Raw genomic sequence first — 15,780 nt, forward strand, 5'->3', positions numbered from 1 at the left:
CTAATTAAATTGTATTAAGATTAGATTTTGGAGAAGTGGTAGTTGAGTTTGTAGCAATTTCTGACCTAAAAGCTTTTATTTTCCAGCTCTTCTATTTTTTCTTTGATTCCTAGCGCAGTGTTCAGAAAACTCACAGCCAAGTCTAAAAACAAGCTTTGATTACTTTCGATTCCATAAATTTTCAATTTTGAGGTTTTTTGTTTGAGGTTTTTTAATTTTTTGTTCCATATTCTGAAATTTTGTGATTTTAATTCGATTTTATTTTTTCACTTCAGTTGCATTTCGACTGCAATGTGAGGAATCCAACATGGGCATCGGTTATGTATAGGGTCTTCATATGCATCGTTTGCTCCGCTATTCGTAGCATCTTCGAAGTGCATATTAGCTTCCTCAGGAAAGTTTCTTTGCTGATTGTTTAAATTGTGATGATTTCATGATAAGTTTTTTCGTAGATGTTGGCATTAGAAATCTGGTAAGACAAGTTAAACAGCTTGCTCTTCTTGCTTGACACACTGGTAAGTAAGTGGAATGCATTTCAACTGTCTTGAAGAGGAGGGCATGAGGGTTAGGTTCTTTAAGGTGTTATATATGCAATGTTTGTTCATCTGAGCTCTGCCTCTACCATTCAGTCATCATTCATCTATGGTATTGTAAATTTTGCCCTTTGGCTTTAGTATTGACTCTGACAATTTCTTCCTTTAATTTCTCTTTCAATACTAACTATTTCTTATTCATTCTCACCTACATTTATTTTCCACCTCTTCAAACAAGTAAAAAGAATATGAAATTTTAAATTTCAATTTTGAATTGAAAAAACAAGTATATTTATAATCTCATGTTTTCATTGTTTACTGTATTCAGTCGTTCTTCTGGCGCTTGCTACAGCTGTGGTGGGGATGAGGCATATGGCCAGGGATTGCAACCAAGGAGGACACAGATGTGGAGGCATGCACGGCGATGGTGGTGGCAGCAGATCCGCTCAACTATGGGGATTCTGGGCATTTTACAAGGGACTTTTAAACAAGCTCTTTGAAAATAAGGTTTGATCACTTCTGATGTCCAGATTTTCAATTTTGAGATTTTTAGTTTGATGTTTTCAAGTTTTTTTCTGATCTACTATATTTTTACTTTTTGTGATTTTTAAATTCGTTTTTTATTTTTTCGCTTTAGATATGTTTCGATTGCAATGTGAAGAATCCAACATGAGCGTTCGTTACGTATGGCTTCTTCATATACATCGATTGCTCCGCTATTCATCGCAGTCTAAGAGTGCATATCAGCTTTTGGGTACATTCTTCTCTCTTAAATTCACAGTTTTCTTTCCATTTTTGTAATTGGTTTACTTCAAATCTGGACCTTTTTTGTTTTTGTTTTTGTTTTGTTTTTCCTTTTGCCTCATGTTATATGAATTCATGTTCATAATACTGAGAAAACTCAAGTTTTTAGCTTCTCAAATTTGTTGTTAAAGTGTTTTTCGGAAGGAAAATGGATGGGTGGATGAAAGTGTCATTCTAAAGCATAGCAACATGAACATTTTTCTGGCTTTATCACTCTGCAGGCTTCCTTCCTCACGAACACCTTATTAATTTATTTTATTTTTAAATAACTTTGGCTAAAATTGATCAGAGTAGTGAACTATTTGTGTTTGAACATTAGCTCCTAAGGCATTGATATGAACAGAAAGCTTTCAGCTTATTTTGTCTTGGTTAGGTATTTTTTTCAACCGCTATGTGTGCATGTGCCTTTGAAGTATATGCATACTGCTAGAATTTTCATGTTTAAATCTTAGTAGAAATTATTATCATAAAGGATGCATTTGTTTGAGATTTGGGGGTGCAGAAAGTACCTTTCTTTTTTTCACAATTTTAGTATTATTTAATATGTGATTGTGGTATAGATGTTGTGGATGCATGCAACTTTGGTTGTGAACATTTGAAAATGTTACTGTATCTTAAATACTATGCAATGTGCATTCTCTGACTGAACCAGTGAAATTCAAATTTCATATGAACTTTTCTCTTATATGGTACAAATGGGGATGGATTTGCAATTAGCAAAGCAGCAGATAAAATTGAAGGCATTCATGGTAAGTCACTAAATGAAGCAGAGGTGGCAGCAGCTATTGAAGAGAAAGAAACTCATGCTTTTGAAATTAATCCTTCTCAAGTAACTTAGTTGTAAGCTTTACGAAGATATTATTTTGTTCTTTTACTGTTATACCAATTCTTTTTTTTCCATCATTATTATTATGATTTGTTGATACTGTAAAACAATTTTCACTATATGTAACAGTTATTTGAAACATTTGTGCACTTTCAATCGTGGTTTGTAAGAACCCGCGTTTTCACATAAAACTATTTTAATAAAATAATTTTAGTGCCCGGAATAGATTCAAAATTTAGAAGTTTTAATTTAAAAATATAAATGTGAAATTTGATTTCAGTAAAATTTTCTGAGTTGGAAAATGTACCTTTTCGAAAATTTTTTTGTAAAAATGCGTACTGTCGCTTAAACTGGCAGTACCGGCTCTAAACTTTCCAGTACCGCGTATTTTGGAAAATAATATTTTGAAAATTAATTTATTGTTTTGAAATGAGAAAAATAATTTAGAATCGAAAACCGGACACTAATCTTAAAGGTTTTAGCTCAAAGTGGGCCAAACGGACCAAAAACACTTAGCGGGTTGGACCGCGCCCAAGTGGGCCCAAGTCCAACATATATAACCCTCATTAAATGAGGTTTTCAGCTCATTCCACCCTCATTTGAAGGAGGGGGCGCTGCTGAGTTGAGAGGAGAGGGAGAAGAAAGAGTACTATTCACTCTCACCTTCTTTTGCTTGTAACTTGAGCTACGGACCTCCAATTGACAAGCCGTTTGTGGCTACACGAAGCTCTTGTCGAGCTCTACGTTTCTATCTAAAGAAATCTAGTAAGATCTATGATTCTGCACATTTTCATGTATAGTTTATGAGTAAATTTTGTGGTTTTGGTTGTTTAGGTGATCTCTAGTAGCGAGTAATTGATAGATTTTACCTATAATCTCGTTGGATAAGGTAAAGAACCTCTTTATCCTTGTGGTTTGGTATAGTAAGAGCTTTAGTTGTTGATATATGGTTATATTGTATGTATGAAGCTTGTTTTTGGAGTTTGTGGTGGCTTTTAGTGTGGCTTTGATGGTTTGGATCTTGGTGGAAGCTTGATTGGAACCAAGTTTGGTGTTTGAGCATATTGGAAATTGGCCAAGGTATGGTTTCGATTTTCTTTGTTTAATATGTAATGTTCATGGACACTTAGGCTAGTGGCCCATAGGATAGGATTGAATTGGATATGTGATTGTTGTGGTATATGTATGATGATGGTGATTGTTGAGGATTATTGGTGCTAATGATGTATTATGATGTTGGTTAATGTTAGTTATTGTTTGGTGATAAATTGTTGGAATTGATGAGGATTTATAGTGGTTGTTGATGTTAGTTGGTTGATGATGCTTGATGAATTGATTTTATAAATGTTGTTAAATAATGATATTGAAGTATGAGGTATATTGACTTTTGAATGAGTGTATATTGTTGATTTTTGGTACAAAGCATGAATGAGGTTGTTGATGAAGATTGATAGTGAAAGAATGATGATTGGTGAAGGTGTTGGTGAAAGATTGATTTTAGTATTTTATAATTGATGTTTGGATTGATGAATATTGAATGGGTTGATAATTTGAGATATTAAATGTTGGATGTGGTATGGTTGATATGTGATTGAATTGATATTGGATTGATGTTTGGTTAAAATTTGAGGTTATGTGGTTTTTGGGTAAAAATAGATTTTTGATGAACTTTATCTGATCATAACTTTTGCCTCGATTTTCAAAATTTATTGAATTTGGTTTATATTTGAAGATTATTGAAAACCCTTCGATTTGATATAAAGTTTGCAAAATTTGGAATTTTGTAGAGGAAGTTATGATCATTCAAAGTTGGTGTTGAAAATCTGAAATTCTGCAAAGTTGCAGAATTTCAGGATTTCTGATATGTGCGCACGTATAGCCTTGTGCGCACGCACAGGCTTGTGCGCATGCACAACCCTACGAAAATGTTATTCTGTGCGGACGCACAGACCTGTGCGTACGCACAGGCAAGGGAAAGGGCTTTGGTAGCAGCGCTAGCATAGGTTGTGCGTGCGCACATAAATGAGGAATTACGGCCTGTGCGGACGTACAACCCTGTGTGCACGCACAATTCGGGAATGGACGTCTGTTAGGGGCACTCGCACAGCTTGTGCGAGTGAACAGAATTTATGAATTTTAGTACCTGTGCGTATGCATACTCCTGTGCGTATGCACACTTTCAAAATCTTCTTGGACGTGCGCACGCACACCCCTGTGCGAACGCACACGCCCTGTTTCATAATTTTAAATTTGGTTTTCAACTATTTTACCTTCCCGACAAGGTTGTAAACTTCTATAACACCATTTTAAAGCTCTTGGGCTTATTTTTTAGAGCATTGAAATATGGAAAGGTCCTAGGGGTTTAAGTTGGGTTTTTCTTTGAAAAGTTAGCAAACGGTGGTTTAAGTTTTTGGTGTATTGCGGATGAGTTAGTTGAGAGAGAAGGAAGAGTGGTGCATATGGTGATTGTTGACAATGAATTGGAAAATCGATAAACTAATGAGCTCGGAATGGAAGTGATGAATTGATGATGGTTATGATGAGTTAAAGACTCAAAGAAGAATGATGATCTTGTTGAATAATGAGAGTGTGACAGGCACTATATCCTTGGGTTAAGTATGATAGTGTGCAAGGTATTGTGTCCTTGGGATTGAATTATGATTGATAATCTTTTCTGCTGTAAGAGTGTGACAGGCACTATATCCTTGGGTTATGCATGCAAATGTGCCCGACACTATATCCGTGGGTGAATAGCGTGTGCCAGGCACTATATTCGTGGGTGCGGCTGAAAAGCGACATCCAAAAGGATGTGTCGGGTTGGCATTTATGGACCGACAAGTGATATCACGAGCCAATAGGACTGACATTCATCATATGCATCTTTTATGTGTTTGTTTGCTTTGATTATGTGAGTTTGCCTAATTGTATAACATGCCTATTTGCCTACTTGAACTACTTGTTTCATATGCTTCTACTTGTGTTTTACTTGTTTGCATTAATTGTGATTGTCTGGTGCTGAGGAGGTTAGGTAGGCGGTGGCGATGGGATCGCACGGAGGTTAGGTTGGCGACGGCTGTGGGATACAACAGTGTGATTAGTATTAGTTAGCATTCCCCTAGGTTTAGACAACCTTGGTTTATGGTTTAAGTTCTTATTATATTTATTTATCTTATTCTAAGCTTGAATATCAGTATGTGATGTGGAGTTCTAGGAGTGCCTTCGACGTCCCGGGGCCTTACATCTTACATCATTGGGCACTGTTACTATACTGAGAACCTCCGGTTCTCATTCCATACTTTATTGTTGTTTTTCAGATGCAGGTCATAATCTATTTCGGTGAGATTGTGGATATGGTGACAGAGCAGAGTATGGTTCCTCCTTGGTTTAATTTATATTACTTTGTTATAGCTACTCTCACATCTTTTTGTGTTTAAACTTTATGTCCGTATGGGCTTACTTGAGAGATAGGTTGTATAAGCTGTTTTAATTCTAAAACTCTGTATATCTCTATTTGTAATTAATCGGCTTAAACTCCGCAAGTTGGGGCTAGTTCTCTATGATTATTATATTCTTATATTTATATATGTTCTATTCTCTTATACCTATACCTTGTATCTTATGCGTTAGTTTCGTGTGAACGTTTCACGCTTTTGTAATTCTGTCTTTGAGCTTTATTCCTTTATCGGGTTTCTAGAATATATTATTATCTTTCATATATAAATATGTATAAGCCTTAGAATTGTCGTAACTTCTGATTAACCTTTGCTTTACGGCTAGAGATAAAACTTAGGGTAATTTGGGTGTTACATGGTTGAAGCTTGAGTTTACATCAATTAGTGAGAGAGACATCTTTGATGAATAAGGTATTCTTTGGTAGTTGATTATCTTCAAAATTATTTATCTTTGTTGATTCTTATTGTATTTTTTTGTGATTTGTTTTTTTATAGTTTAACGGTATACCAAGGAGCTTCATATTCTTATATTTTCCTAATAAATATAATTTAAAAATATGAATAATAAGTTTAGCAATTAGTACAAAGAAACTATTGGGGCAGATTTTTTATCAAAGGAGGTGCAATAAGAACATAGGATTTTCACCTTACAAGTTTGTGATTGGTAATTAGTTGTACTCTTATTTCTTTTTCCTTTCTTGGTGCTTTTGTGTGTGTTTGAGTATATCTATATGCATCAGCTGGATAATTAGGAAATGTTATGAATCGATAAAAAAATATTATGCGTTGGATTATCATATGACCATTTGTATTTAGGTCCTCTTTATTAGGCTTTGTGCATTGCATCTAGTTTTCTAAAAAAAATAACTATTTATGTTCCTAGAATGATTTAGGATTAAAAAGTTTTTGAAAGACTTGTTCATGTAATTGATAAATTTGATATCATTCAGTACTTGAGCATTTAAGTGGGCAGGAATATTCTATATATTTACGTGTTCTTTCTTATTTGTTTTTGATATTAAAGAATTGTGTGCTAATTTTGATTTGCCTATATATTGTATTTTTATTTTTTTTATTTGAGGAATATAATTTTGGCTTTAAAGATTTTTCATTATCATATTAAATTGGTTTATAACAATCTATAGAAATTAAAATTGTGCACCATCTATTTTTTTGGATAACAGGTTTAGTTTCATAGCACAACTTTTTTTTTTGCAGTTTTGGTTTAGTAGCACTTACCTTTTTCAAACTTCGATGGAAGAAAGAAGTAATCTTCCGTGCTTTTGAACGATTTGCTATCAAGTGATACAATTGGTACCCAAAAGAGTATTTTGAGAGGCTTCTCAACTTCAATCCATTAAGAAGTAGTCTATATATACAAATTAAAATTTGTTGTATCATTAATTTTCATTGTAAATCTCATAGGAGACCAATATTATTTCTAAAATTTATAGAATATATAAGTACATTGTTGACATATTAAGTAATTATTGACACGAGTATTGATGGTTTAGTTTGAATCTAATCACTAATAAAATGGAATGCCATGCCTTTATATTTATTTTTAGTATGGTCAGTGACACTTTGCAATTTTTTTTTTGCGAGATTGAAATAAATAGAACAAATTAAATACATATTTTAGTACTGTAATAATTATGGTTGTAATCTTTAACAAATTGTTTAAAATACAATATAATTTTTAATATTTTATAATTTATCCTTTTAGTATATAAAAATTAATACATGTTTAACATTTAATTTTTTTAACTATTATAAAGATAATTAAATTTATAATTCAATATGCATTATGTGTTTTATAATGCATATTATCAATATTACATCGAAGCAATATTTTTTTTATTAGAGGCTAATATTAGAATATAATTAATAAATCATGCTTTTAATGAAATCCTAAATATTTCTATATAATTATTAGAGTACTAACGTTCTATGTTTTTTTATTATGTACTTCTAAATAAAATAATCTTTCATTCATTTCATGTTTAATTTCATTTGCTTTCTTATCAATTTTTGTTTGTCTTTTTTCTTCATGCTTTTTACATCCTTTTGTTTTCTAATACATTTATGATCTCTGTGTATAAGGAGATTTTTCATAATCTATGACTCTAGACATTAAATTTTTTATGTTCAGAGAAATCTCTATTTGTATCATTCAGTATTATTGATTAGTAAACTGTGGATGACATTTTTAAGTTGAAGTTTTGATATTTTTTATTAGGTGGTTCAATGTTTAATAAGAGGTTATTAGGTAACTCTATCTAATGTTGAACCTATTTTTTTTGTTAATTGTTCAGCAAATATATAAAATTGTATTTTTATTATGTAACATGACATGAAAAAACTTTTTTACATTAGTAACGAATATGCAAGAAATGATTTTTAATGTCCCATTTATGTTGAAAAATTTGTATATGTTAATTTAATTCGATTAAGGACAGACATTAAGATTTTTAAATATAATTTTATTTGATTATGATACACACTATATTATACATAAATAATGTATTTTGTTAATTCCAATACTAAATATTTTCCGTGCTATCGTACGAGTCATTCACTAGTTATTAAATTATATTTTTATCACTATTAAATAAAAATATTATCTATGAATATTTTGATTAAATATGTATCATTTTAGATTTTAACTGAACTGTTTTTTAAAATCATAATTTAAATTTTGATTTACAGAATTGATTTATGAAAATAATAACTATTTAAAAATTTCTTAGATATATTATAAAAAAGATAAAAAAATTTACTCAATTTCGTTCATATTTTGACATATCATTAATTTTGAAACAATCTTTTATTTGTTTTTGGAACACTTTTAAATTTAATTCCTTTTCGTATAATCTATTAAACTGTTTTGATTGGATTAAATTAAAATAAGATAAGATAAAACACTATGCTTTCTCCTTTTTTTTTAACCCGTTACGTCCCTTTATACTCCCTTCTGTAGCTGTCGGAGTTGGATTCTTCTTCTATAATGCGAAGGTAAGAAAAATATATCTATTATTTATGTTCATATAAAATGTTATATAATTCCAAAAAGTAACATCAAAGTTTCTATAAACGCAGGAACATGCAAGAAGAATTTCAGCATCTAATCAAGAAACAATATCTACAACAAGAGTGGTGGAAGAACAAACCAAGGCCATTAGAAAACCAAGTGTGGCACCACAGTTTGATGGTTTGCATTGTTTTGAAACATTTGTTATGAACAAGGTAAAAGAAAAAGATATGTATTTATTTTTGTTCATATAAAGTGTTATAAAATTCCAAAAAAGTAACATAAGGTTTCTATGAACGCAGAAACTTGCAAGAGGGATTTCAGCATCTAATCAAGAAATAATATCTACAAGAGTAGTGGAAGAACAAACCAAGGCCAGTAGGAAACCAAGTGTGGCACCACAGTTTGATGGTTTGCATTGTTTTGAAACATTTGTTATGAATTAAATTCTCTGAAAGATGTATAACTTAACTGATTCTATGAGTTGAATAAAACAGTAGAAGAATTCATATTTGTTTTTTTAACTAATTTGTCTCAATTTATTTCAAGTCATTTATGATAGATATAGATTTAGTTTAGTAAATTTTTACTTTTCTAAAGTAGTTTATGAAAACTGTCTTTTAAAAAATATTTTTTTTTAAAGTTACAACACTTGTTTTTGATAAAATAAAAATAAAAATAATTTTTAATAAATACAAGCACCATAATTATGTTTGATAAAATTTTTTTAAAAATAAAAAAATTATAATAAATATATCTATAATAAAAAATAATTATTTTTTTCAAAATTTAAAATTTCATATAATATAAATATTGAAAAATTATTCCATAAACTCATACAAGAATTAAAAAATTAAAGATAAAGAATTATGATTTTTTAGGTCAAGAATACCTAAATACTTGTTATATGTTTTATTGAATAATGGACTATTATCATTTAATACGACTAATAAACATAAAATATTATTCTATTATCATTGAATAATGGACTAAATACTTATAACAAAACAGGAATCAAATGTATTTATTATAAGGGAAGCAAAACAATAAATTAATTAACATCACTTGCAAAGAAAAAAATCATGAGAAACAATAAACAATTTTTCAATTGCAAAATGTGATCGCTTTGATATTATTATTGGTTCAACACTAACCTAATCTTTGCCTTGTATTTTAAGATTAAACTTATAAGTCTGAGAGAAGATCAGATCCTTATCTCCATTAGTTCAAGCATAAAAAAAGCAACATATCCATCTTCTTGTATTTAACTTTTTTTTTTAGTATTTTTGGTTTTTTTTTAAAAAAAAGGCACAAAAAGAATACAAATAGAAGAAGTTTATACTTAGTGTATGATGTGTGTGGAATTTGTGAATTTGGGGTGAGAAATTAGAAATATACAAGAAAATTAATGTATGTGCGGAGAAATAAATGAAATTTGGTGTTAATAATTAATACAGATAGTTGTGGACATTTATTATTATACAGAGTTATATTAAACTTTTTAATTTTGATAAATATAAGTCAATTTTAAAAAATTTCACAAGCATCTATAACTTTTAAAAGTTACAAGTACAAATACATTATTTTTTTTTTTATTTATTAAACACAAAACTAAGTATTTGTGCTTTTGATTACTTCTCCAAAAAAACCTTCACTAAATCAAGCCTAAACACATGGTTAATTTCCATTGTAAACCATCCTTAATTCTTAAAAGTAACAACATAGATTCCACAAAAGACTTAATTAACAGAAAAATTTGAGAAAAAAAAGTGAAATTTTATGATGTAAATTAAAAGTGGATAAATTTTGTAATTATAAGTGTTACACCTTTCCCAAATTTCAACCAGTGGATCAAGCTCATTTGGTTTCACGATAAATCCATCAATAAACTTCAACTTGTTCTTTGATTTCAAAGCCAAAAGCAGAGCTCTACTCCGCGAACTATAATTACTTGAATTCAGTGTAGTTAGAATGAGAGAATTACTTGGACTTTCACTTAAATAAATGAAATAGAGATTTACTGGATCTTGCATCGAATTTATAGTGATTCTAGCTAAATGAGCTTGAATGGCTTAAATTTGATTCAAAAGATTTGCAATTAATTGTGCACTCATAGGAGCTGCATGATTTGATTTATTAGTGTCCATCGTCAATTGAGAAATTGATATGGATTCAAGAAGTGATTAAAAATATTAGTAATAATAGCTTCAAATTGAAAAGCAAACAAAAAAGGGAAGGCAATTCATGAATCTAGTTTGATTTTAAATTCAGATCTTTCACCTTCGTTTCATTGATTCGAGCCACGATTTCTCTTCCATGCTCACTGCACCATGTGAAAATGTGAAAATTGTATGGTTAGAGAGAATCAAGCTCTCATCAATCTTTGTTGAGTGTGTCCAAGAGTGAAGGGTAAAGAATTTAAAGAAGAAAATGAAGGAGATAAAACAAAGAGGGAAGAACAAATGAAGAAGTTATTAGTGTAATTAGCAATATGAATGAGAGGAAGAGAAAATTGGAGAAGATGAAGATTATAGTTCATTCGTCATCATTTTCTGTATTACATGCTTGTCTTATGTAATTAATAATTACACAAGAGCAGCCGTTCTAACTAACTGCACTAGCTTTTTATATCGAACTAACAACTAACTAGCTTAAACATGTACTACTAATAAAAAATTATTTATTATAGATGAATATTTCCAACAATTTTTATTTCATGCTAAATCTATCTATAAATCTGTTTATAGTATGCTATTTTTTGTAGTGGTGTATTCATGTCATCATATAGAATTTAAATTCTCTAAAGTTTGAATTTCACTTTAAAAGATCCAAATCCCATGATATAAGGGGTTGTTGTATATTGCATTTAGCTTCTCATGTCTATGAACTAAACTATCATTGCTTCTTAGGTGGGCACATGACGTAGATTTACTTTTTAGAAAACCACTAGTCAGTTTTTTAGATTTTTTCTTTTTTAAACTGTCAAAAAATAATTTTGAGTATATATCTAAATAGGTCTTTTAAAAATTTTACATCAGAGGATTTTGTAATTTTATTATATTTAGGTCTCTGAACTTTACAAAAATAAGATATATAGGTCATTCTGTCATATTTTTGAAGACCTATTTGTCCAACTGAAAATAATGAATCATACTAAAGTAAAAAATTATATGTCTTACTTTTGTAAGGTTCAAAGACTTTAACGGAATAAAATTTTTTGAGAACAAAAACGTTTGATGCGAAATGACTGAGAGACCTATTTTAGGTAGATATTCATTAATTTTTAAAGGAAAAATTGGTTTTAAAGGTAAAAAAACTTTTTTAAAGGAAAAAATTATTTAAAATCAGTTTGGTTTAATTAAAAAAAGTAATTATTTTTTAAATTGAATTTTATTTTTATGATCGGTTTATTAGTTTTGTAACTTGTTAATAATTAATTTATTATTTAAAATTAGTTTGGTTTAATACTATTCAGGTTTGATGTTTTTTTTTTCTTAACCATGTTTACGATTTAAAAAGATTTCGGATTTACTTTAAAATAGCGGTAGATAAAATTAAGGAAAAGTTAAATAGATATAGATAAATTAGTTGCTCTTGATTAAATTTGATACAAATTAATTTTGACCTTGATTTTGTTAGACTAAAATTAATGTTATATTTAGTCACCACAAAGAATTGATGTTATCTTTAACACAACAAGAAAAAGATTTATACTATTATTAAATTATATTTAAGAGTATAGGAACAAAATATTTTTACCACTATCAAATAAAAGGTATTATCTATGAATATTTTGATTAAATATATCTCATTTTAGATTTTAAATGAACTGTTTTTTAAAATCATAATTTAAATTTTGATTTACAGAATTGATTTATAAAAATAATAACTATTTAAAAATTTCTTAGATACATAATAAAAAAGATAAAAAAAATTTACTCTATTTCGTTCATATTTTGACATATCATTAATTTTGAAAAAAAAAAAAGTTGATTTGAAAAAATGTTTTTAAATTCAGAAAATTTAAGCTTAAAAATAAAAATAACCTACATTACTAAAGTATTACAATATGAATAAAACAGAACAAATCTTTTATTTGTTTTTGGAACAAATCTATTAGACTGTTTTGATTGGATTAAATTAAAATAAGATAAAATACCATGCTATCTCCTTTTTCTTTCCTTTTTTGTTTTTACCCGTTAGGTGACTTAGGTCCCTATATAAACCATTGATTGCTTCCTTTCACTAGCAAAGTATCTGATCTTCTTAATATTCTCTCTGGACTCGTATATACATATATATATACTCATCATCACAAGGCTCTTATTCTTTTCTATCAATCTATTGTTACACCAATGGCCATGCGAAAGATTTATGCATCTCTCCCTGCTGTAGCTGCCGGAGTTGGATTCTTCTTCTATAATGCAAAGGTAAGAAAAAGATATCTATTATTTATGTTCATATAAAATGTTATATAATTCCAAAAAGTAACATCAAAGTTTCTATGAACGCAGGACCATGCAAGAAGAATTTCAGCATCTAATCAAGAAACAATATCTACAACAAGAGTGGTGGAAGAACAAACCAAGGCCATTAGAAAACCAAGTGTGGCACCACAGTTTGATGGTTTGCGTTGTTTTGAAACATTTGTTATGAACAAGGTAAAAGAAAAAGATATGTATTTATTTTTGTTCATATAAAGTGTTATATAATTCCAAAAAGTAACATAAGGTTTCTATGAACGCAGAAACTTGCAAGAGGGATTTCAGCATCTAATCAAGAAACAATATCTACTACAAGAGTAGTGGAAGAACAAACCAAGGCCAGTAGGAAACCAAGTGTGGCACCACAGTTTGATGGTTTGCATTGTTTTGAAACATTTGTTATGAATTAAATCCTCTGAAAGATGTACAACTTAACTGATTCTATGAGTTGAATAAAACAGTAGAAGAATTCATATTTGTTTTTTTAACTAATTTGTCTCAATTTATTTCAAATCATTCAAGATAGACATAGACACATGGTTAATTTGCACTGTAAACCATCCTTAATTGTTAAACGTAACAACATTGCATGCTACAACAGACTTAATTAACCGGGAAAATTGAAAAAAAAATGAAATTTTATGATGTAACTGAGTTTATACAACCATCATACTCTATAGTCTGGACCAACAATTTTTCACGGTCCAAATCAGGAAAAACTTCAATGACTACCCCTCAACACTATAGCGGATGGTAAATTATATTATTTTTCAATCGACATTATTTGTTTTTATAATGATTTTGCCTACAACAATAAAATCTAAGGTTCTAATAGAACTCCTTCAATTGCTTGTTCTATATAATGGATTACACCTATCATCATCTTCTACCTATATTGGCAAATCTTGCAACACCAAATATGCAAGCAATTTTAAGGAAAATAGCCTATAAAAATGCACAAATCGTTTTACACAGTGCACATATTACAAGCTGTTAGGCATTTGAAACGCGTTATGTTCAAGATCCAAAAATGATCAAACGAAAAATCAAGAACTGCAAGCTATCATATGCATGGCTGTGCTTAACGAAGATAGATCAGTGAACCTAAATTGCAAGCATAACAGAAGCAAACTAAGGCCTTCCTCCACCCATACCCTATCTTTTAATTAGGCTCAAATGACAAGCAAACCAGAAACAAATTAGGGCTCCAGAATGTTAATTAGTTCATTCTTAGTATCAACGATTAATCACACAAAAGAAAATTAAGGTTCTATTTGGGCATAACAGAGCACATAACAGATCATAGAAGAGGAATTCTCTCTTGTCCCTGTTTGGATTCAACTCTGGGGACTTCCGGAGCAATACTAGAAACTCCTATACAACAAGGTGAAGATAAAATTACCTGCTAAAAGGAGAAATCTGGAGAATATTCGGTGGCTTCAGGATATGAAGTAGTGTTCCAGTTTTGGAACCTGAAAAATACCCCCAAAGTTAAGAATTTTTTGTGAAAGACTTTACATGAAGGGATCCCGATAAAGGAAAATCTTAATTCAAGATTTCAAAAACATAAACCCTACCTGTCTGATTTGTGATACTATGGAAGAATCGGTACACCATTGCCTGTGGGGATGTCAAAGCGTGGTTGGCGCATGGGATCTTGTAGGAATGGAGCCATGGAGATGGTGGTTATCTTTAATGGAGTCTTTGAATCTGGAAGGAAGAAGGAGCTTGCTGCGAACCTTGTCTGCTGCATCTGGAGAGTAAGGAATGCTGATGTCTCTTACATGAAGCGTGAAACTCTCATATGAAGTATGAACTTACTTTTACCTTTGCTTTTCTTCAATTTCCAATTGTTGTTTTACTTTATTTTTGATATGTACACATTTTTTTATTTGTTTAGCTCGGTTAAAACTTGTAATTGTAATAGTTGTATATTATATTTATTATTGTAATTTTTTTATAATATAAATTATTCACTCTAGTAAAAAGAATAAAATAAATAAAAAATTAATTATAACAAACAATAAAATCATACCAATAAAAAATTTATAATCTAAAATAATACTAAATAAATCATGAGTAATCTAATTTAATGAAATATATTTTTATATATTATTTATGTTTTTGATATAAAATATATTTTGTCAATTTCTTATGCTAATTTTAATTCAATAAGTAAATATTAATTTTTATTATTCACTTGATTAATAAAATTAATTTAAATATCTAAAATATAAAGATAAGATAATATTAAATAACTATTTAAATTCATGTCTTTTTAATAATTTTTATCTAAAATTAATTTTGAGTAATATAATTCAAACGACATTTAATTTACTACAATCTATTTTGATATAAAAACTTTCCAAACATAAACCATCTAATTCCAACTCACTTTTAATCAACATCAATTTTTTGTCTACAAACTTTAATCTAAACATACACTTAGTAATAATAAATTTTTTTTACAATTTTTTTTTTTTTGTCATGACAATTTCAATAACTAAATTAACAATTAGTATCACCCTCAATGAACAGATAAATGAAATGCATACTATGTCAAATTGACCAAAAGTTAACAACTCAACAAAAAATACTTCCAAAAGTATATTTACATAAAAATTCATCTATAACTCCATAGCCAATTCAA

At 29.4% G+C, this 15,780-nt stretch overlaps 1 protein-coding gene and 1 long non-coding RNA gene across 2 annotated transcripts; one reads left to right on the top strand and one right to left on the bottom strand.

Annotated features, from left to right (window-relative positions):
• Window positions 1-12,826: 12,826 nt before the first annotated feature.
• On the bottom strand, window positions 12,827-14,922 carry LOC130962040 (uncharacterized). The gene is made up of 3 exons (XR_009079699.1): window positions 14,708-14,922; window positions 14,533-14,602; window positions 12,827-13,063 (listed from the first exon to the last, which is right to left on the bottom strand). It is a non-coding gene; the product is annotated as an uncharacterized LOC130962040 (long non-coding RNA).
• On the top strand, window positions 12,923-13,558 carry LOC130962039 (uncharacterized). The gene is made up of 3 exons (XM_057888126.1): window positions 12,923-13,076; window positions 13,161-13,307; window positions 13,394-13,558. The coding sequence occupies exons 1-3, from the start codon at window positions 13,002-13,004 to the stop codon at window positions 13,538-13,540; spliced, it is 369 nt and encodes a 122-aa protein (XP_057744109.1). The 5' UTR covers window positions 12,923-13,001; the 3' UTR covers window positions 13,541-13,558.
• Window positions 14,923-15,780: the final 858 nt, after the last annotated feature.

Source organism: Arachis stenosperma, chromosome 2, assembly GCF_014773155.1.
Source record: "Arachis stenosperma cultivar V10309 chromosome 2, arast.V10309.gnm1.PFL2, whole genome shotgun sequence".
Taxonomy (NCBI): Eukaryota; Viridiplantae; Streptophyta; class Magnoliopsida; order Fabales; family Fabaceae; genus Arachis; species Arachis stenosperma.

Coding starts and splice junctions, on each gene's coding strand:
- LOC130962039 (XM_057888126.1), top strand. CDS start 13,002: ATGGCCATGCGAAAGATTTATGCATCTCTCCCTGCTGTAGCTGCCGGA. Junction 13,077..13,160: donor TCTTCTTCTATAATGCAAAG/GTAAGAAAAAGA, acceptor CTATGAACGCAG/GACCATGCAAGAAGAATTTC. Junction 13,308..13,393: donor AAACATTTGTTATGAACAAG/GTAAAAGAAAAA, acceptor CTATGAACGCAG/AAACTTGCAAGAGGGATTTC.